The sequence below is a fragment of the Adelges cooleyi genome, unplaced genomic scaffold (genome assembly GCF_023614345.1).
Source record: "Adelges cooleyi isolate 19-005CV unplaced genomic scaffold, UGA_ACOO_1.1 ACOO_flye_CR_arks_rails_tigmint_CR_PRNA_108, whole genome shotgun sequence".
Classification (NCBI taxonomy): domain Eukaryota; kingdom Metazoa; phylum Arthropoda; class Insecta; order Hemiptera; family Adelgidae; genus Adelges; species Adelges cooleyi.
Genome location: NW_026095761.1, coordinates 3,448,229 through 3,469,599, shown reverse-complemented (window position 1 = coordinate 3,469,599; position 21,371 = coordinate 3,448,229). Strand labels below are relative to the sequence as shown.

Sequence of the window (21,371 nt, the reverse complement as noted above, 5' to 3'; positions counted from 1 at the left end):
CCACTGGGATCAGCTTTTTGTGATAGACAATACTATTTGTTTTTTTTTTTGTGGGCAATTTAAATCCTTTCCCTCTTTACACTTGTGCATCCGTCAGCATTTATCTACACATCCTTATTGATAACACCCACACATTTCCACACCCGTTCGTCTCTTTCTTCTGACAACACTCAACATATATACCCAAACCTTCTAAAAACACACTTTCTTCAACTCAATGTACCAGTCTAATTGTACAGCTAGATTACATTCTAAGACGCAGTTTCTAAGCTAAGAATTATAAAAGGGAATGCAATTATTAAGGGACGAGGGTCATAATATGCGGATTATAGGAAGTTGTAATTCGACCTTGGCCCAATCAAAATCAATATATGATGGATATATATATATATATGAATATATATGATGGATTCTTTTTGGGCCCTCCGAGCGGGCGGAAATAGAGGGGGAGCTCTATTACCGCACAAGAGGCTCGACCGTTTTCCGGGTACGCCTCAGACAGATTATATGGCGATTCTACGACACACAAGTTTATGCGGAGAATGAACAATAAGGAACTCCGGTACCGTTTTTTAAAAATAATGTCATAGTCCAAACCCATAAAGATCATTCCGTCGAGCTGGTCGTCCCGTGGGCGGCATAAATCAATTCTTCGCGATAATTTCGGGAACGCCTCGTCGTGGGAATTCCCATAGGGTCGTACGACCTGGGCCACAATAGTAATATAATGATATACTATATCTTAATAACGCCAAAGAGAGACAGACATGCCTATGACGGTGTACAGAACGTTTCGATACCGCCAGTAAGCGACAAACAACAAATAAGTATAAAGCAAAACAGCAATAATTATTATTATTCGGTGGTGGTTTTTAAAGGGGGCGAAAGCCGGCCTTACGGTCATAAATAAAATCTCAACGCGTTCTCAAAAAAATATCGGTTGAAAAACGGGTGACCTATTTGCTCCTTCGACGGTGGCTTTCCACCAAGATTTCGGTATGATAATATTATTGGTTTTTTTTACCGAAATATTTGTCAGGAAACTTGAATAAGTAAGCGCACGAGTGGGCGGAGGACTGCTTTTTTTTATTTATTTACCGCGTTGAAAGTTAACCAGAAATGGTTAAGTTGGCAATCGAATAATGTACCAGTATAGAATATTATTCATCATCAATATATAATTTATTACTATCCGAGTGTGTTCGGAAAAAAAGTAATCTTGCTCTACTCCCTCATTCGAATGAAGTTCCTTTAAAGATTCACACGTTAGATCCCGCTAAGATAGATAGATAAAAAATAATTTCTATACTTTTTGTTAAGGTTTGATGGACAATATTAAGAATATGTGATATTTGTGTTTGGTAATGCAAAATATTAAATGATAAATAAAATCTATCAATTATTCAAGAATGAAAAAAAATGTTAAAATTTTAATCAAACGTTTAACAATTCGCTGAACTATCACTTTATTTGTTTATTTCAACAAATGTGAATGTTTTTTTTTTAATATTGTCAAAAAGTTTATAAATATCTAAAATATATTTTTTAATCGAGTTTTGACAGGAAATGAAATGTTTATAAATACAAATAACTGAAACACGAATCAATTTTATAATATTTAGGCAATATTATTGAAACATGTGTGTAGTTTCAGTATGTTATTTGATTTTCTGTCAAAATATATAAAACAAATTATCGTAACAGTTATTAATTATTATTATAAAAATTATATTATAATAATCATAAACAAAAAAAAAAGAACACTTTGGCTTAAGTGTTTAAAAGCGTTTATTTTCCATAAGACTGTTGGTTTTTTTCAAAATAAAATTCTTGATAACTATCTCGACTCTTGTCTCGGGTATGCTATATTTTGTCAAAATAGTTTAGTTCAATGAAATATTATTTAAGTATTTATCATTATTTTTGAAAAATATATCATCGCTGTGTGTGTATAACTGGCGGTGGGAGTGTACAAGTACACGCACAGCGATAATATTTGTGGAGTATGTGCCCTGTGATTTTGCTTTAGATGGACTCGACGTCCAGTTATATAATATATAAATTGTATTTGACTAAAACACACTCACTGTTGTAGCATAACACCAATTCGGGTTCTTCGTCTTCGAGCAGATCCGTTGCCGACACTAGATGCGCTTTGGTTCCTTCCTGGATGGCGAACAACCGTTGCGCCGTACCCGCACCGTCTTGGATGATGTCAAACTGATGTTTGTATCCGACGCATATGCTACAAGTGTCCGTGTTGCCAGCCGACTCAATTAACGTTATGATTGATGGTTGCTCGGCTATTTGGAACTCCTACGAACAACAATCCATTAGACAAATGACGGGTGATCCTAAATAATATCCGTACGTTGAAAACTAAATACACCCCTTATCCTAACGGGGAGGCAGGCAAGCATCATTCAGACCAGGCCAAATCACATTAATATATCGTACAATTAATCAAACGAGATGCTCATATAGGTAGGTACAAGTATGATAGGCGTCTATGGACTAAATAATACAGCCACTGAGCTTTAAAACACTAGTTACCGATGTCAGACGTAGATACAAGGTATAGTTCAACAACGAGAACAATGTACGCCAAGCTGCTATCATTGGCTCAACAGAAAGTTAATTGGTAAAGTGAGATTTTGAGGTTCACAAAAGTGGTCGCCCACGGTACAAGCAATAAAAAGTATTTAAATATTTGGAAGTCCCTATTTTTTTATTGTTTCCTAATTATTCAACCAAGGGTTCTAACGAGCAGAAGGGGCCAATGGCAGTATAAGCTGGCAAAAAAACAAAAGTTTATTCTGTTATTACTCTGTGATAGAGAAGGTAATAAACTGTAGATAACCAGTTTTACTTAAGTGATAGGCGCCATAGTGGCCAAGTTAGTGGGCAGTTTTGATTAACTAACGCATATGGATTTTTCGGAATTCATTTTAATTCTCCATGTAGATGACATCATCATAGTTTTAGATGTGTTTGAGCGGAATTTGAAATTACTTTGGGGTCGTTTCCATGGTAGAGTATTGCAGTCATCTGCATAAGTGGCTTTGATAGTAAACAAAAACATTGAATAGATCAGGAGAAAGATCACACTGCCTTGGATAACGACTATTTTAATTGGGAAATACGATGATACGGAATTACCGTATCTGATACATATTTGAGTACATAAAACTGTGCTTTTGGGATGATTCCTTGATTTGTATATGACTTAAGAGGGTCTCCGAGTATCTATAGTCGCGGCATTGCTTGCTATGGCAATACTATTGTTGTTATTGAAAGCATCAACACTTACCCTAAGGCAGACGAACCCTTCGACAGTGTCGGTATCGCTGGCCGGACACCAAGCCGTCCAAGCCGCCGAGTGTTTCCATTGCATCAACGTCAGCTTACGGTTCACACAAACCACCTGTGCCACGTTATTAAAAAATATTATTATTGTTATTATTGACACAAGTTTCAAACAGATTCAATAATAATATTTTAATGTAAACGCAAAATTATACAGTCAAAACTCCCCCTTTACCCCTTCTGAAGCGGTGTCCGAATATATAGTGGGCTATTTGCTAGTTTAACGTGGTTTACCGTAATATTATTTTTAATTTTCGGTCGTTTTCGACATAAACAATACTGCATTTAAAATGACAAAATATAATTTGCATGTAATAATATAACTTAATACCCTATATGAACTGTTTATTTGGGAAATGGATTGAATGCAATAAATGTCGGTCGAAACATTTACGGACATTACAATTCGATGAACGGACACTGATAATAGTTTTAACTTTTTTTTTATAAAAAAAAAGATCTCTTTTTAATATAAGCAAAAACGAACATAAGTCAATTATATTTAGACAACTATATGTAGACTTCACAACTTTTAAAATTGCAATTGTCGGTCACATCATTAAAATAAAATATATCTAATATATATATTTAATTTTATGCGCTTTAACCGAGTAGGCGGTAGATAATCTTTACGCTCGGTAATTTTATTCCATCTAAATCGTCAGCGAATAAGCAAACGTCTCGGGACAGGTTATCGAGAACGTGCTCCCTATCTGTTCGATAGGTTAGAGATGTCCGAGCTCAGGGATGCGCCCCTCGAACCTCCCCATCCCCTCAGTCAGGGATTCTACGGATTCAATCTCTGCTCGACTATTGGCCCGTCTGAACTGCTTGTTAACGCGATTTAGTCGGTCGGTCGAGTAGGTACAGTATATTATTATGTTTATGTGCACAAAAAATAGATATTCCTATAAACCGTTAAGAGTTTTTACCATTTTAAGCCGCGAACCGCCTTGTTTGCTGACGGCGTACATGCTGCATCCTCGGGTCCGTTCTAGTTTATGGTCTTTTATGTCCAGTTTGTTCTTCACCTCTCTCTGCGCGTCCGCCTCGAACTCGGACAGTCTAAACACGTATATTTTACTATCACGTCCTGCGATAATAAAAAAAAAAAGAAATAAGAATTAAACTCAAAGCCGAAGTCCATCTCTGTATCGCGGCCGTTAAAAAACCAACGTTAGAAACGTTCACTATAACGACCTAACGAAGGTGTTATACATCACGTACCTTTTTCCGCCCTAAATAAAAGGATGCCGTGAGCCTCGACCACGTTCAGCTGATTGGCCTGGATGACTTTATCGAATATTTGCCGTTGAGACACGCCGTCTGTCAAAATCAATCACCGCAGTTTATAGCAAAAAATAGAATATATATATACATATACAATTTCTAAATGAATTTAGATATAGAAAGGAATAATGTTAAACTCTCTTAAAAAAAAAACCTACGGTTCCCTGAAATAATAATAATTGGTATCATATGTAAGAGAACAACTTGGCATTCTGTGTATGCGTGTGTGTGCAATTCCTATATCCATCGATAGTGCCTATGCGGATTTGAATTTTTCTCTAAAATTTTGCCAGCGTGTGTGTTGGTGGATAATGTTTTTATATTGACGGCAATCTCATTTGACGTCTGAAATTTGCACAATATTTACGTCTGGCTGAACCTAACTTCTCCAGCTCGAAAATAACTTGTAGAAGTTACTTATTTGCCACTTATTTCGCCAGGGTTACATCTTGTCCGTATCGTCCAATTCGATAAAAGGCATGTGCCGTTGCATTGGGTGGTGGTTTTATCGGTAAAAAAAAAAAAAAATAATAAAATTATATTTACCTTCGATGAGATACACTCCGCCGGATTCGGCTGCTATTATCAACCGGGTGTCGCCCCACGAGTCGCCGCAAGCGATGTCAAAGCAAAAGTCCGGATAGAAACACTGAGGTTCCCAAGGGGCGCGCTTAAAAAGCCCGGTCGTGGCCAGACTGGTCGGCGCGTCTCCTTTGACGATCGTGTCCAACTTCAGCGCTTGTCCGATCCGGACGAACTCCACTTGCCTGGCTTCTTCTTTGCGCCTGGAACTTCTCGGTGGGTCCGGCAGCACGTCACTAAATGCCCTCCTGTTCAACATTGTCTGCAAAACAATAATGGTTCCAGCACTTAAAGACGGCTGTTTAATGTAAATAAGTATAAAAAAAAACCTAATTATTTTCCACACTCCACGGGAAAACATTTAATCATTGATATGGTATATCTTATCTCTAACTGAAAGTGAATGTGTAACGCGAAAATGGCAACATGAAATTAAAAATAGCCAAATAAAATATACATGTCTTATGATCAGATGATCTTTCTATCTCTAATCAGTTATCCAGAAATGATCGATCCCCCCTTATTATTATCATCCCCTCGCCGCCTCAACCACACAGTGATAAGTTTTATCACTAACCCTTTTCTTTCATTCTTCTTCTTTTCCTCTTTCTTTTGCGTCACGAGAAACGCCACTTTATAGCTACTAAAAGGTTGGTTTAACGCTTGAGACTTAAACAATTAATTAAAACACTTTTAACGACGATTAATCGCCGTGAGAACTGTTGACGGTTTACAGTAAAATAAAACACCAAAAACAAACGCGGTTCGTCAAACTCCAAGCCAAACCGACCAGAAACCCTTGCCGTTGACTTTATAATACATAAACATATTTAGGTAAGTAATAGGTGATTGGCCATCTGGGGGACACCCAAATAAGCTCCCCGTTTTCCTTTTTTCAATAAGTCAAAAATTGAAGGTTTCAAAATTAAAGTAAAAAAATAATGACTTAAAAAAAAATTATTCCCTGTTATTCAGTGCAAAATGCTTATCTTAAAAGAGGGGTCACAGCATGTGACATAATGTGTGTACTCGAGCAGGGCATACAAATGATATAACAAATATAAAAGTAAAAATAAAAAATGAACCACTCGGAGCATTTAATATACTTCTTAGTAAAAGTCAAAACTCTTGGGAGCAAGGCGAATCGCATTTGTACTAACCTCAATTTTCTATTCTTTCGTATAACTTTCTAAACGAGCATTAAACCAGAATAAAACATTAAGTACTTGTAATTTGTTGTACGTTTTCCCAACATGTATCGGTTTTTATTTAGGTCTGCATTTTTTTCTTAAGGTAATGCGACATACAAATTTAACTATATTTATATTCGGTCGCCGTTTGAATACTAACAACAAGTTTACCAGCAAAAATGTCTAAATAAATTGCTCGAAGGATGTTTCAATGAAACGCGATTACATCTATTTTAGTATTTAGTTTGAAGATGTTTAATTACTATTTGTTTAAAATTAAACAAATTTGTTGTTTTCCTTTGCCCATAACATCTATTTTATAGTATTGTTGTAATTTGTAAACATATTCACTTTTTTTATTAATTTTATTTCTTTTCGTTATTAATTTCGACTGTTGTTTGTATCTCGATAGCTTAAATAATATAATAATAACAATAGTATTTTATATTGTATTGTCTGAAATCTCGCCTCGCTATACAGAAACGCAAGCCGAAAGTATTTAATTTCAATTGTTTATCATTTTTTGAACTTTACCACTTTGCTGGAGTCTGTCATGTAATCCGAGTAGAGGTCCTTGATGAGCATGTCAAGTGTCCGTTCGCGTTTTTTCGCAAAGGTGGGCGTGTTGAACGTCGCCTTTTCGCCATTTATCACTGAAAATTGAAACAAAAAAAAAATTGCAATGGTAAAGCTGACACTGGTCGTTAAAAATAAATAAATACATTGTGCAACAGTTATAAGAACGAGTCGTGCATTAAGTGCGGGTTTCTTACATCTTATTGATGCTAAACTTATACATATGTGTATTTTAAGATAAAACAAAAATTGTATAAAATTGCAGTTCTTGTGACGCCGAGACGTGAATGGAATTTCAATAGACAGCCGTAAAAACCAAAAAACCGACTTTATTTAACGGCTGCCATTATAATATATTTTATACAATGCGTTTTGAAACATAAAAGTGCGAGCATGTGTCTAACCTTTGGGATAAGGCCCACTCTGTCGGTCATACCGTTGGGTCGTTTAAAATTTAAATTTTATCACAATACCACCGCCAAAAGGGGACAAAATTACATTATAACCAGTGTAAAACTTTAACGGCATGTTCACACACGGCCGCGGCATTTATCGTTTTTATACGCTGCCATAACCCTTTCTGTACAATAATTATATGCATTTTTTAACCACCTCCATGATACTGCGCATACTTGATAAGGTTAGGTTAGGTTAAAACATGTACTGTTGCCGAGTATGGCAAACTAAAAATTAATTAATCGTCGATTACACTGTTCAACACGATTTTGGAACTATATTTTTGGAATCTGACCTCAGAGTTTCTCTGGCAAGTCTAGCTATTTTAAAAATCGCCTCCCAAGTTGTAAAAAAAAAAAAATCACTGTTTTTGGTATTTTCCGCCTGTTTCGTATGTGTTTTTAAAATTTGTTTTCAAACAGAGTTTATTTTTATTAACTTACTTTGTTCTGACTATATACTATTATTATTGTTATTACTATTGTTATATACTTAAGCAATAATTACAATGTACAACAAAATTTCGCATTTTATTTTTATTTTTCTGGCCCTAACTCCAAAAAAAAAAAAAGCGAAATTTTCTCGTACAGTCTTATGCGTTATGCGTACTTACTTTTAACAATCAAAAACTCTCTGAACTCTTGTGGGTCCTTGAAGATTGGCGGGCAAGGTAACGAGGGTCCAAAAAGCGGCACTGATTCTTCGGAATAAATCACTAGTTTATACCATTTTTCTACAGAATCATATGCAACCAAAGCAAACACGTCTGTTTTTATTTTTGAAATTGAAAGGAAAACTTGTCTCTTTAGTAATGTAGTTATTTTTAAATTCCACCACAGCGTTGCGCTGAATACCGTAACTGGGATACCGTATTGACTATTATATTAGACATTATTACCTCTATAATTTATGGTTTTAAGCGTTAAGCGAAACGAAGACTTCAAACTGCGATCACAATAAATTAGCATGTTAAAAGCCCATCATGTTGTTGAAACGACCTCGACCATCCCTAATAATCACCTATCGTTTAATTTTCTATCTATACAGCACTTTCTTTGTAATTCACTTCAGTTGGCTTTGTCTCTGGTATGACGCTGTCGGCACGGGTAGATTATAATATCATGTTATACAACTAGTGTTCTTATCCCAATAGAAACGAGCTCAGGGCGATTCATCCCTCTCACTCTGAAAAGGCAAGCTGTAGTGTGACCGTTATGACGAAATTACATTGCTTTGATGTATATATTTTGAATTTGTTTCACTACCTTGTGATGGTAAACATAATATGACTTAACGGTTAACTTGAATTTATATACTGATTTGTATGGTCGATAAGGAATACGGATTATACTGTGCAGTGTTTAACGACCTTTGGGAAATTATTTATTTATATTTAAAGCGGTCTCACTGTCGCTTGCCTTTATTTATTATTGCTTCGTTGCTGAATACAGGGCATTATAATATTATGATGTTACAGCTCTGGATATGTTTACGCTATGCTCTGACACACAACAACACATCTGTAGCTCAAACTAACACCGATTGAGGAAATACAAGTACTCCCAGGAATAGCCCTACCTAGATACAGATACACCAGATATAGGTACTTCGGCGAAATTGTGTTTAATTATAGGCTACGAAGCTAATTACACAACACCCGAGGTACACCACAAAACGCTGCGAGGGAATTCCGTCCAAAAGTGTTGACGATTACACACGGGAACCCGGCAAGCGCCTCCTTAGGGTTCGTCGCCAGGTTATTGGACTTTGGCACAAAGATTAAAAGGATACGTGTAAATTGCGACTTAATGAACGCCGGATTAAACTGAGACATCTGCGAGGTACCGCCGTCCACGTACACTATGTTCACGATGTCGTTTCCGATGTGACGCTTTCGTTCGACCTGAAAAACAAATTACAAATTTGTATTAAAAAAAAACAAAAAAACAAACAGTTTGCCAAGTATCACCTGTTGTCGGTTGTCTTTGGAGTACGGCAACATGGTGGACACGTGAAACATGATTTCGTGACCCTCGTAAATAGTGTAAGCCGAGTAATCGCCTGTCATGTCCCCTGCGGATCGCCAAAAAATATATATATATATATATATATATATAATATATAAAACACACAAGTCAACCTAGTGTTGATTTTGGCGGGTACCACGTGAAGAGCTTGTGAAATATATATATTACAGCCCGCCTTCGTCGTGTGTGTTTTTACAAGACGAGAGGGGGAGAGGGGAGGGTCTGGCAACAAACGGTCAACTGCACAACTGGACACTCGAGGCCCTCCCCTCGAAAAACTTAAAACCACTGAACTTGTCTCCAACAACCTGAGGCTCACCGTTTTCACCACCCTCTCCTCGCCACGCAGTCAACCCTTCTCCGTGGATACTAATTTCAAAAAAATATATATTTAACTATCTTATAGTTTAAACTTTGCATTATTCGTGTTTTTACTATAAAACAATATAGTTTCTTTGTTTTATTCGGTATTTACAATGAAAGGGAGAATACTTGGAAGCACCGTCTGTCCAACTATTTGAGTACCTAATTTAGATAGAGGTAATGCAAATAGCCCGACAAATGAAGTTGGATTCGAAGAGCCGGTCTTAGCCTAATCTGAATCAGAATTTCTTCCCAGAGCGACCATGCATGATAGTAAATTGGAAATTTCTTTACGAATATCGTCTTTAAAGGGCACGCCGTCGGTAACAATCGTCCTTAATATTAATTACCTTTAACGTCCAGTCCTCCTCGGTATTTGTCCCAGCCTTTCAGACGGACTCGGTTGCCCAACAGCGAGACAAACTGATTGAATTCCTCACTGCCGTTTTCTGCGAAGACAAAGTATAATATATGAAAAAAAAAAAAACAAGAAACTGCGCAAGGATACAATTTTTTTTTATAAAATATACTATATGCGGACACGTGGGTGAACTTAGATATTTTTCTATCGAAGGCGACTCCCACGTCTGCCATTCCACACATAATATAGCACCGCGCTTGTTCATCAACGAGTCCGAATACAGGCGGAGAACGCATTACTATCTTGGCGTCGACATATTAGTGGCCAATCGAGAGAAAACTCCCACATTACACATACGTTTAACCGAAATTGTTCACAAAAACCTAGTCTGAAAGTTTGTGTAACGACTAACGAACACACATACTACTATATAGAGTGAATGGTTAACAATTTATTTTACCTTCGTCGAATTTGAGTCATAGCCCATCATCCCTATGATCCCTATTCATCTTATGAATGGAGGAATGATACAGTAATTTATAAGAATTCGTAATATCGTTAAACCGTTATTTAACGAGAAAGAAATAGTGAAAAATTACATAATTAGAATGCCATTTTATGTGAAAGTATTTTAAACGATGTTGAAAAATTCGGTTTATCAATCGTTTTGGGAACAGGTTGATTGGTGTTTTGCCCCCCCTCCCCCTTAGACCCAGCCTAGTCAAATCTACAAATTTTCCATTCACAGAAAACCGCAATGGATAGGCCCCCTAAAAAAGATAATAATAAAAGTAATTATAAATAAAATTATTGACGTTATCACTGTCTCAGACATTTGGTAGTTATATAAAATACCTGTGCCGACGTCTTGATTGATTAAAAAAATGTTTTAGTAATTATTTTTAGCCAAATCCGGTTTACTGTATAATCTGATCAAGCAAATAGCAAGGTTTTTGTTCGGTAAAAACGGGGTAGTTAAAATAATAGATAACCATAATTAAACCGCTGGAGAGCGTCGAGTACTGTAAACTAATTTAAAAGCAAAAACTTTAAAATCGCCGTTTTGTATATACAGCATTTTTTAATGGAGTCTTTCAACAATTATTTTTAAACAAATTTTATGACTTAAGTCTATAAGTCAAGAGAAAATGTTTTACTGATTTAGATTCATTATTTAGGAGGTACGTTTTTTTTTAACATCTCTCTCTCTCTCTCTTACGTTTAACGTCCGTTATTCCCGCCGATTGGGGCTTAGACGGTTTAGATTTAGCATTTTTGGGCTTATAGCTGTCTACCGACCTAACGCTACCACACAAGTTGCCCCCAGAGACTAGAGAGAGGTTTTTTTAAACATCTAGTAAATTCAAAACGATAGGGTTTGGCGCGAAAATAAAAATTAGGTTCACAAGTTACCAGGTACATAAAGATTACCGTTTTGGTTACTATTTAATCGTGTGATTCAAATTATATTAAAAAAAATGTCACAACATACTGGTCAATAACAATTTAATTTTAATAAGTATACAACAAATATTGTTAAATTCAATTAGTTTTTTTTGTGATAAATGTCTAGCCTTAGCTCAATATCCAAAGAAATTGTTTTATAATTTTTAAACCTAACAAGCATAGAGGTTGATTTTCAATTTATAATAAAAACAATTTTTTTTTTTTAACTTTGTTCGCTATTGAGCTTATATTTTTATAGGTATTACTTTCGTAGGTAGGCTACACATTGTAAAGTTAGGCGAGTGTGAAATTATTGTTATTGTTATTATTATTTATAAAAAACTTATATCGTGTTCGACGAAAAGAAACCAATTGAGACGTATAAATACGACGAGCACGCCTAAGAAAATACAGTCGAGTACACAATAACTAAAGGTATTTTTTTGAACCAAAGGCAATCGACGGTTACACTAAAAAACAACATCGGATAACCGTCGCCGTAAAGAAAAATATTTTGGTGTAATATAAGACCTTTATTTTTTCGACAATTTTATCACTCATATGTATCCCTAAAATAGAGGTTTTTAAGTTATTTTTCAAATTTCGACTAGTTATTTTATTTAAAAAAATAAAATAAAACTTGTCATGGTAAAATTTGATTTGTTGCATATTTTGGGAGAAAAAAGTGAAAAATGTGCCTTACAAATAAAACTAAAAATAAAATCATACATTTTTTTTCAGATTTTAAAAATTTTCATTACTAAAAAAAAATAAAATAGAAATAAATCTCCGCCCATTCTCGTTATTAGACGAAAATATTTGATTTGAGTCTCTGATTTTATGATAAACATTTCAGAATTTTAAAACTGGTCGAAATATATTCGAGAAAAATAACTTTAAAAACCTCTATTTTAGGGGTAAATATGATTTAAAAAAAATAAAGATCTTATATTAGACCAAAAGAAGTTAATAAAAAAAAAAATTTGAAGAGGTCGGCCCGACGACCGCGTGGTTTGACCCAGAATGTCCCATATATGTATATACTATATACGTATATATTATATATTATACGTCATTAAAAGCCGATATTTCCGGCAACCGGAAGAGAATATTTTCACGGTTCTCCGCACATCCCGACCAAGTGCAAACTTTTACTTTCTAGATATCCAACATGGTAACAAGTTACTTGGCGACAGTGTGACGTGAGCGGACTTTGTTTATGGTCAAATAGTACGAGATAGCCGACTAGGAGTGAAATTTTTCGGAATAAAGTTTGTAAACAGTCATTACTAACAATAATAATAATAGTAATATAATATAGGGAATAATGATTATACCACGTTTGGATCTAGTTCAAACCGAAACGCGCTCGTTACAATTTTCACACAAACCGCAAACGTACTTTTCGAAAACTAATTGAGTTACACAAAGTGTAAACTAAGTTTGTTGTTTTGGACGGTATTACTTAGTATTTTCCGTTTAATCGTCGATTACTTTCCTTTACAGATAATACCGTTTACGAACGCCAATAGTTTAGGTTTTTTAATTTTTTATTAAAACTAAACTGCGCGTTCTCTGGTTTTGTTCTCAATATAAGAAATGTGATAAACATACCGTTGCTCAGCATCTCGTCGTCAGTGAGCTGATTAGGTTTGGTGTACAGGACACCGAATTTAAAGTTGACAGAACCTTCTTGTTCTTCCAGCAACAGTAAGTCCTGTTTAAAATATCAAATAGTTATACACTTATAAATATATTATGATAATAACTAATTGTTATGCGCAATAAGAGTAGTCTCAGAAATATTGTATACCTTTTGAATGTCTGGTGCGAAGATCTCCTTTGGTCCTTTTTCCAGTTTGTCCATTGCTGGAAAGTTGCTGAAAAATAAAAGTATTCAATTAATAAACAAGTTAATCAGGATTTAGAATTTGCTGTGAAAACTGTAAATAAACGAGTGGAAACATAATTGTGAACTTAGTGAGACTATTATAATCTATTATAACCTTATAAATGCATAATTATTAGGGGTTTCAGTATGAAATATTTTATGTGGAATTTTCAAATTCATTTTTTAATAGATAATTTATAATTGGCGATTTAACTAATCCGCATAGCTGTAATTTGCAGATTTACAATTATATAAAAGATGTTAATAAATAAACGTTTAAATAAAATATTTAAATGCTCTTATAAATAAGAGCATTTCATAATATGAATATATTATGAAATGCACAAATGTATTATACATTAAATAATATAAAATTTGTACATAATTATTACATAATATATTTTATACCCGTTATATTATGATATATATATATTTTTTTATTTGTATGTTTGTTTGGTTTAATATTTTTAGCTAAATAGATAAAAAAAATTGTTAATAAATAAACTTTTTTTAAAGATAAAGGACAATATGTTTAAACGTTAAACCTTTGAATTCTGTAATTAGTTATAAGAAGAGGTCCTATTTTTATTATATTTAAATATTTTATAGATTTATTTTACAAAAACCAATTTCATAAAATTTAAAAACCCCATGTATAAATGTATAACACAATGTATTTCAATTATTACTTTTAATTTATTATTTTGCATATATTATTATATTGAGTATAAAGAATGTCCATTTATTTATGTATGAAATATTTTCTCTCTTTTAATTTACGACCTATTTGATAACATTGGCTTCTGAGATTATTCGAGTTATTGTATTGGCTCAACATTACAGACATTCTTTCTTCTAAATTGCCCTATTTATTCTTCCTATAATAGGAAAATTAACAAAGATATCGAGAGCACAGTTCACGTTGTATCTCATATATATAAATAGGTACCTAAAATATATTCTAAGGTACATATACATCTTAATATTATCTAAGTATATACAATTGTTATGAACTTGCGTTTAGAAAAATTGGCACACTTTATGTAGATATTTTTATCTAATTTATTATACATTTAATGTTAATTAACAATAAAAATGTAATTTGCAAATAGACGAATAACGTTCCATTTAATTACAGAACGCAAGCAGAAAGTTTTCGTACCGAGTCAAATAAATCTTATTGACAAAAACTTTAGCAAAATAAAAAATTACAAAACGAAACACACAAATTCTGCTGTGACCAAAGTTTGTGACATTTAATTTTAATGATATTAGCATTCGCGTTAAATCCGAATGCAAAACGAGAGGTCCAATTTTACAGATTGAATTTTTAAACTAATTAAGCAGCTTGCTCTCGCTAATTAGATGAACACGACTGTAACAGCTTATATTTATGAGTTGTATTTTCAATAGTCCGTTTTAAAAATACCTAACCTAACTATATACACATATATATATATATATATATATATATACACAAACATACCTTCGCGCTATTTTATACTAAGATATTTATTTAACTGCAAAATCATTTGTATTTATAAATATCTTAAGTTGATCCCAGTAAAATAGATGAACCTTACTCAGGGGGCTATGCCTGATTAGTTGCTGACATTTTGTTAGAGTCCAAACTATTTAAAAGGATTTGAACTTTCTTAACCCCCCCCCAACCCCCTCTATAGTTGCGACAATAGACAAGGTGATTTTTTAAGAATAGTTTCTCTTTTTCGATACACTCAAGTTGATTCTATCTTACAATATTTAATTTTTTTTAAATTCTTATTTATTTTTCTAGAGCTCTGTAGACTTTTAAAACTTGAAAACTCGGTAGTAAATATAATTTATTCGCTTTGTGAATGAAGAATAATTTGCTAAACATTTTGACTGGTCGTAATCGGCTTTAGATAATTACTTTAAAAATTGCTGTGAAAATCTAGGATGGGATGTGGAGTAACTCTTTGTATATTTTACACTTTAAAAGTAACTATCCAAAAGTGGAAAATTATTCTTAATTTTTAAAAAGTAAATTAAATATTATATACGTTACCATTTTCAAGTTTCTGGAAAATATTAAAAAAAGGTAAACGTTTAGTACTACGTTTAATGTATATAAACATAGTACAAAATAAAATATACAAACATTTTTTTCAAGAAAAAAAACCCCGAAGAATCGCAATAATTGTTTTAAGAAAAACCCGGTGTCTTATCCTTAACGAATCAACCTGTGTTACAGGATTTTCAAAGGGACTGAACACCGGAACCGTGACCGTAATTTCCGGCAGGAGCACTATTTATCTTAGTTAATGGTAAAAATAAAAACAATAATAGCTAACTTTGCGCGCCATCGTCAAGTCTTATCACGAACGATTTGTGCTGTCCGGCAGAATAATTATTATTGTTGGAATTGGCGAGCGTTTAATCAAATACAAACCCCAATTCGATCATTGGACGTTTGCCGGAATTAATTGCGTTTTTACTAGTGGGGCGCGATCCACTGCAATTACTTAACGCGGCCGGATTTATTTATGCTGTCCGACATACAACGCACATCAAAATCCGGTCTCGAGTTACAGACCCCAACAGAGGCCTTTCACTATGCAGGTAGTACCTACTTGCCCGGTCATCCGTTCGATCCATCAACTTGTCACGGTCCGTCCTTGCTGTTTGATGATCTTGATGAGTTTACAATCTTATATACTGACCCACAGGGTGTAAAAAATAACCATCCGTTAATCCGGCACAACCAAAGCATATATCGCCGCACTCTTTGACGAAAGACTACTACAACTCAAAATTTGGATTTTTAACATGGATACGTTATTGGGCTGGATACAAGTGATTTCATGTTGCCATTTTAGCGTTACACTTTCATGTGATACGAGATAACATCACAGAATAAATTCTGTGATAAAATATCCACGGTTCAATGTTTTTCCATGAGGCGTAGAGAATAACTAGGTTACTTTTAGTTAAGGCTACAGGTCTATTGCTGTAATTTTTATCAACTACAAAATGGTCTGCTGCACAAGTCATAACCCAACCGAGGACGCCTCTATAATACAAATTTGTATCTATATTGAATTTCTTTAATTTTACGGTTAAAAACTCGAGACTTCCTTATTTCGATTTGAGGTGTTTTAACATAATAATTGTTAACCGGATGTGACACCCGTAAAAAAAAAATATTAAACTGCCACATTTTGCGCTGTAGCGTTTAATTAATTTAATAAGAAAACAAAACTGCACATTTCTTATTATGGCTTATAAAATATTTGATTTTAAATGGTGAAATTTTACAAAAACAAATGTGGAAGTTTACATTTTTGAGTTGCTAAATTGCTTAACCTTAATTTCTGGGGCCCAGTTGAGATTTAACTAAGTAGATTAAAATAAAATTACAAGCAAAAACCGTTTTTTAAGAATATTAAAATCTATCTCAATGAAGCTGTATAATATAATCTCAAGTATTTTAAAGTTTATTTTGTTAAACAATTTTATTTTTATTGGTTACGTTTCTGGCTTAACGACGATATAAAGGGGAAAATATTTTATAAAATTATATTTCGAGATTAAAATATATACTCAACCCTTTTTTTTAATCCGAAGCTGATTGTCAACGAACCGGGATGATGCTATACTTAATTATCATTAGTAGGTGGCAGAAGAGGGCTAATGTATTATTTTTTTATCGCTGGTTATCCAATTAGAAACAAAATACACAACACTGAATGCAACTCTGAGAGTGATTTCAAAAGTTGTCGTCCACTCAAAAGCGTAACAATAACATCAAACAAATGTTTTTGTTTCTCGAGATTCACATTTTATCTTTTTTCTTTTTTGGTCCTTTATTATTCGTCTAGACGTGTCAATTAAACGATAATCACTTTAATAATTTAACGCCATTCTTTTGTGCCGGGAATTGACATTGAATGTGCACCACCGTTTAAAGGCTGCCGTTGTTATAAGTCGTTTTTTGGCTTTGTTCCCAAAAGATACCGTCCGAGACATTTGAATAAAGTTTAGTTATAACTTATAAGCGTTGAGAATTTACATTTTTACCTTATTCCTCGAGGCTCTATTGTGACAATTCAAATGGTTTGTGCACAGCTAGACTACACTCCGGGGGGTAGCCTAGATCGACTGATATTGTTGTATTATTTTTACACTAAATCGGTGCGGTGCTTATCCGAGAATCGCGTACGACGTCACGAGCATCGCAATAAACTTCATTTTTTTTTTTTTTTTTGGGCAAGTATCTCGCTGTAAAGCTTTATAATATTTGATTTGAAATTTCCGTTTGTGTAAGATTTCAATATGCCAACGATTTGCTCTGACCGCGTTCTAAGATAAGAACATATTGCCCTGAAATCGGGTAAAAAAAAAAAAATCGTTTTGTGGTTACTTTCTCTGCTTGTTGAATGGAAACGATTAACATATTTTTATCCTTTTGAAAACGTACGTTTACAAATATCGAATTTACATAATAATATCTATTTTTTGTACTACAGTGTCTTTGGTTTCAAAAAGATGACCTATGAAAATTGTTATTACATTCCTAGAAAATGATTGTCTTACGTTAAATTGATCACCCTGTATATTGTCCTAATACGAGTTTGTTATATGAATTTTACCCTTCGCCGGTTAGGTCATTGAATAAATATAATTACACACAAGACCAACACTGGCGTGTTAACAGCCTGTTAGACGTACAAGTGGCGGTCTGAAGTCATTGTTTGACATAATTATTTTTTGTAGTTCCTAGCTAGTAAAATTTTATTTGAAATTCGCGTGTTCGCACTTTCAAGTGTTGGTTTTATCGTTTCACGAGTTTCGGTCGTGAGTTATCTCTAGACTATACTTAGGGCTTAGGCACGCCCTTATCAAAATATGATTTTTGCTGTTTTACGCTTTGTTATAGCCAAGTGCTTCGTGGTCGATTGTCCAAAAAATATGGCCAACGTGAACGGAACAAGAGGAAATTATTTGATAGTAGAATAAAATGATAATTTTTTTTTTCTATTTGCCCAACTCAATTTTTACAATACGTCAACCCATATTAAAATCATTAAAGGAATTATTGTTGACCTCTTTATTAGGTGAAAACAGATTTTCAGTTTTAAAAAATTTAGTTTTTTTTGTAATTATGTATATAAATTAAATTTATAAATGTTTCAATGTAAAAGCGCAATTTGTTTACATAAAAAAAAAACAAAAAATTAAAAATTCGTTTTATGGCATATTGATACTTCTACATATTGAACTTATTCATTGGTAATTCTTTACTAACTGTTCAATTAAAACTAAAGCGTCGTTTACATCATAAGTAAATACTTTTTTTTTTTAAATACATAACAGATTCCGATTAAATTTTATATTTTTCAAAATGAAAAACACATAATATGTGTGCCTTTAATACAAACATTTTTATTTTTGGCAAATAAAAATGAATAATTTTGTTTTCATTTGGTCTTCCGCTTTTATCAAGTGTTACACAATGTCTGATAAAAACTGTTTTTTTTTTTTTAATATTTAGTTTTATGTAAGTATATAGACAGACAAAGTTTTGGTGTAAAGTTTTGAACGCAGGTTATTATTGGTTCTTTATTCGCTAAACTAGCGCGAGACGTGAGAAAAGGCACATCTGGATTGCCTTTATTGTCCGTTGAAAGTAGATATTTTCCCAAAATAAAACGACCGGGCTGGTTTTTGTATGTGTTTACTATTACCACAAATGGTGGTTTTTTTCGCAGTTAAAAAGAAGTGGTAAAGGTCAGTTTTGGCAATTACTAAACGACAATAACGTCAATCGTCGGTTAACGGTGTAGCTAAAGCTTAAAACGATGATAGAATAAACTATTGTATTTATTTTGGTTTTCTTAAGAAATGAGACATCACAAATAAATATCTTAAGCGTCTCACATGCATTTCTACGATGTAAACACATTAGTTTGCTTCCTTTATACAGCTCTTCCAAAAATCGTCTTACAGGAAAGTTACTTATGTCATCTGAAAGTTAAAAACTTTATCTGTGTCACCTCGACAAGTTTTTTTTAATAACGAAATTAGTTTTTTATTTAAATAAAGGTAAACATAGAAAAAAATTGCTTACGCATTCAATAATCAAATTATTATAAAAGTCTCGTCGAGGCGACGTAGAAAAAGTTTTCGACTTTCAGATGATATAAGTAACTCTCCTGTCAGATAATTTTTGGAAGATCCGTATCAAAAATCCGGAGACAGTTTTTTCTCACAAATTTGTTTTAAATCTCTGTCAAGGATACTGCTACCAAAAAAGAGTCCTAATTACTGAACTAATGAATTAATTACCCATTACAATTAAAGTTCTGAGTTGCCTAAAATTGCCTACACGTTTCTCTTTAGAAATAGCCGAGTGGCTTCCTCATAGTCAATCTGAATATTATTAACGATGAAATCCGATATTTGATCAAATAAATCAGTATTTCGAATATCAAATAAACCAATAATGGGAAATGTAGTAATATTATTATTAGTTAAAATTATTAAAACTTCAAGCATGCCAGGAATGAAGTCGACAATAAACGGGAACACTTTAAATTCCACAAACTTTCTCTCTTTAGTGTACAAATAAAATCCCCCTTTTTCCAATTTCAGTTTCGGACAAAATCGACTTTGTTTTCATGTTTATCACGAATTCCTCAATGGGTCTCTGTTCTATATAAATCACCGCAAAGTAAGTTGAATATTATAACTTTTCCCATTCATACTTTTCGAATGTTCCTTATATTTTTATTTGTCTCGTTAAGAATAATAAAAAATAAGTACAATAATTGTATTTTTATTTCAACGAATTGAAATAACGAAATAATTTAAATGTATTTTCAATTTCTCAACTCTTCATTTTCAACTTTCAAATAAAAGTTCGTTTGGAAATATTCAACTAAAAATGTGTTTAATTAAAATATTTTTTTATGTGAAACTATAAATAAAAATGTATTTCAATGTACTATTTGTTATTTGTAGAAATAAAAATAAAAATAACCTGTTGTGTGATTCGTTCAATTTACAAATTTGAATCTCATCTTACCGTAGCCTTGATTGTCTTAAATAAACTCAATAAAATATGATGATATATACAACACACTAATTTATTCTATATGACGTCAACCTTTCTTCGCCGTAAACGTCATGTATCCTTTTGAAACATATATTGTAACAGTTCTAATTAAAATTTCCAACTAACACAGCTCGATTAAATTGGAACTCATAAATTGTGAGGTATACAATAAATTAATATTATTAGCTATATAATATAATATTCGAATACACATACATTTTATCAGTATACAACATAATGTTCGGTATGAAATATTAATTATGCCGTAAATACGCACAGTAATATAAGTGCTATAATTAAATGTTATTAATTTGAAAGGAAACATTTACGAAGTACCTACTCGTTCGAGTTCTATTAATTTCAGTAATATCTTATTCAAGGCCGACCTCGAAAAACGTGGCTCAATAATCAAACCTATTCTGTCTTTACTGTTATTATAATAATAATCATTTTGGATTGTTACTTATAATATTATTTTTTATACGAATACTATTTCTATCTTAATTCGTTTTCTGCAATCTTAAAAACATGAGTTGGCTTTCTCGATACAGTTCTTCAAAAAATCGTCTTACAGGAAAGTTACCTATGTCGTCTGAAAGTTCAGAACTTTATCTGAATCGCCTCGACGAGTTATTTTAATAACGCAATTAAACTTTTATTTATATATGGAGAAAAAAATTCTTAAGCACTCAACAATCAAATTATTATAAAAATCTCGTCGAGGCGA

General features: G+C 33.1%; 1 protein-coding gene across 1 annotated transcript in view; it reads right to left on the bottom strand.

Moving 5' to 3' along the window:
* The window catches only part of LOC126840925 (GTPase-activating Rap/Ran-GAP domain-like protein 3), an 88,988-nt gene that overhangs the window by 4,233 nt on the left and 63,384 nt on the right, over positions 1-21,371 (bottom strand). The window contains exons 7-18 of the mRNA XM_050576947.1: positions 13,471-13,537; positions 13,272-13,374; positions 10,201-10,299; positions 9,430-9,533; positions 9,252-9,363; positions 8,074-8,226; positions 6,963-7,081; positions 5,203-5,500; positions 4,594-4,692; positions 4,299-4,459; positions 3,311-3,424; positions 2,088-2,316 (exon numbers count right to left, since the gene is read on the bottom strand). Coding sequence (XP_050432904.1) covers positions 2,088-2,316; positions 3,311-3,424; positions 4,299-4,459; positions 4,594-4,692; positions 5,203-5,500; positions 6,963-7,081; positions 8,074-8,226; positions 9,252-9,363; positions 9,430-9,533; positions 10,201-10,299; positions 13,272-13,374; positions 13,471-13,537 — 1,658 coding nt within the window. The remainder of the gene's footprint in view (positions 1-2,087; positions 2,317-3,310; positions 3,425-4,298; positions 4,460-4,593; positions 4,693-5,202; positions 5,501-6,962; positions 7,082-8,073; positions 8,227-9,251; positions 9,364-9,429; positions 9,534-10,200; positions 10,300-13,271; positions 13,375-13,470; positions 13,538-21,371) is intronic.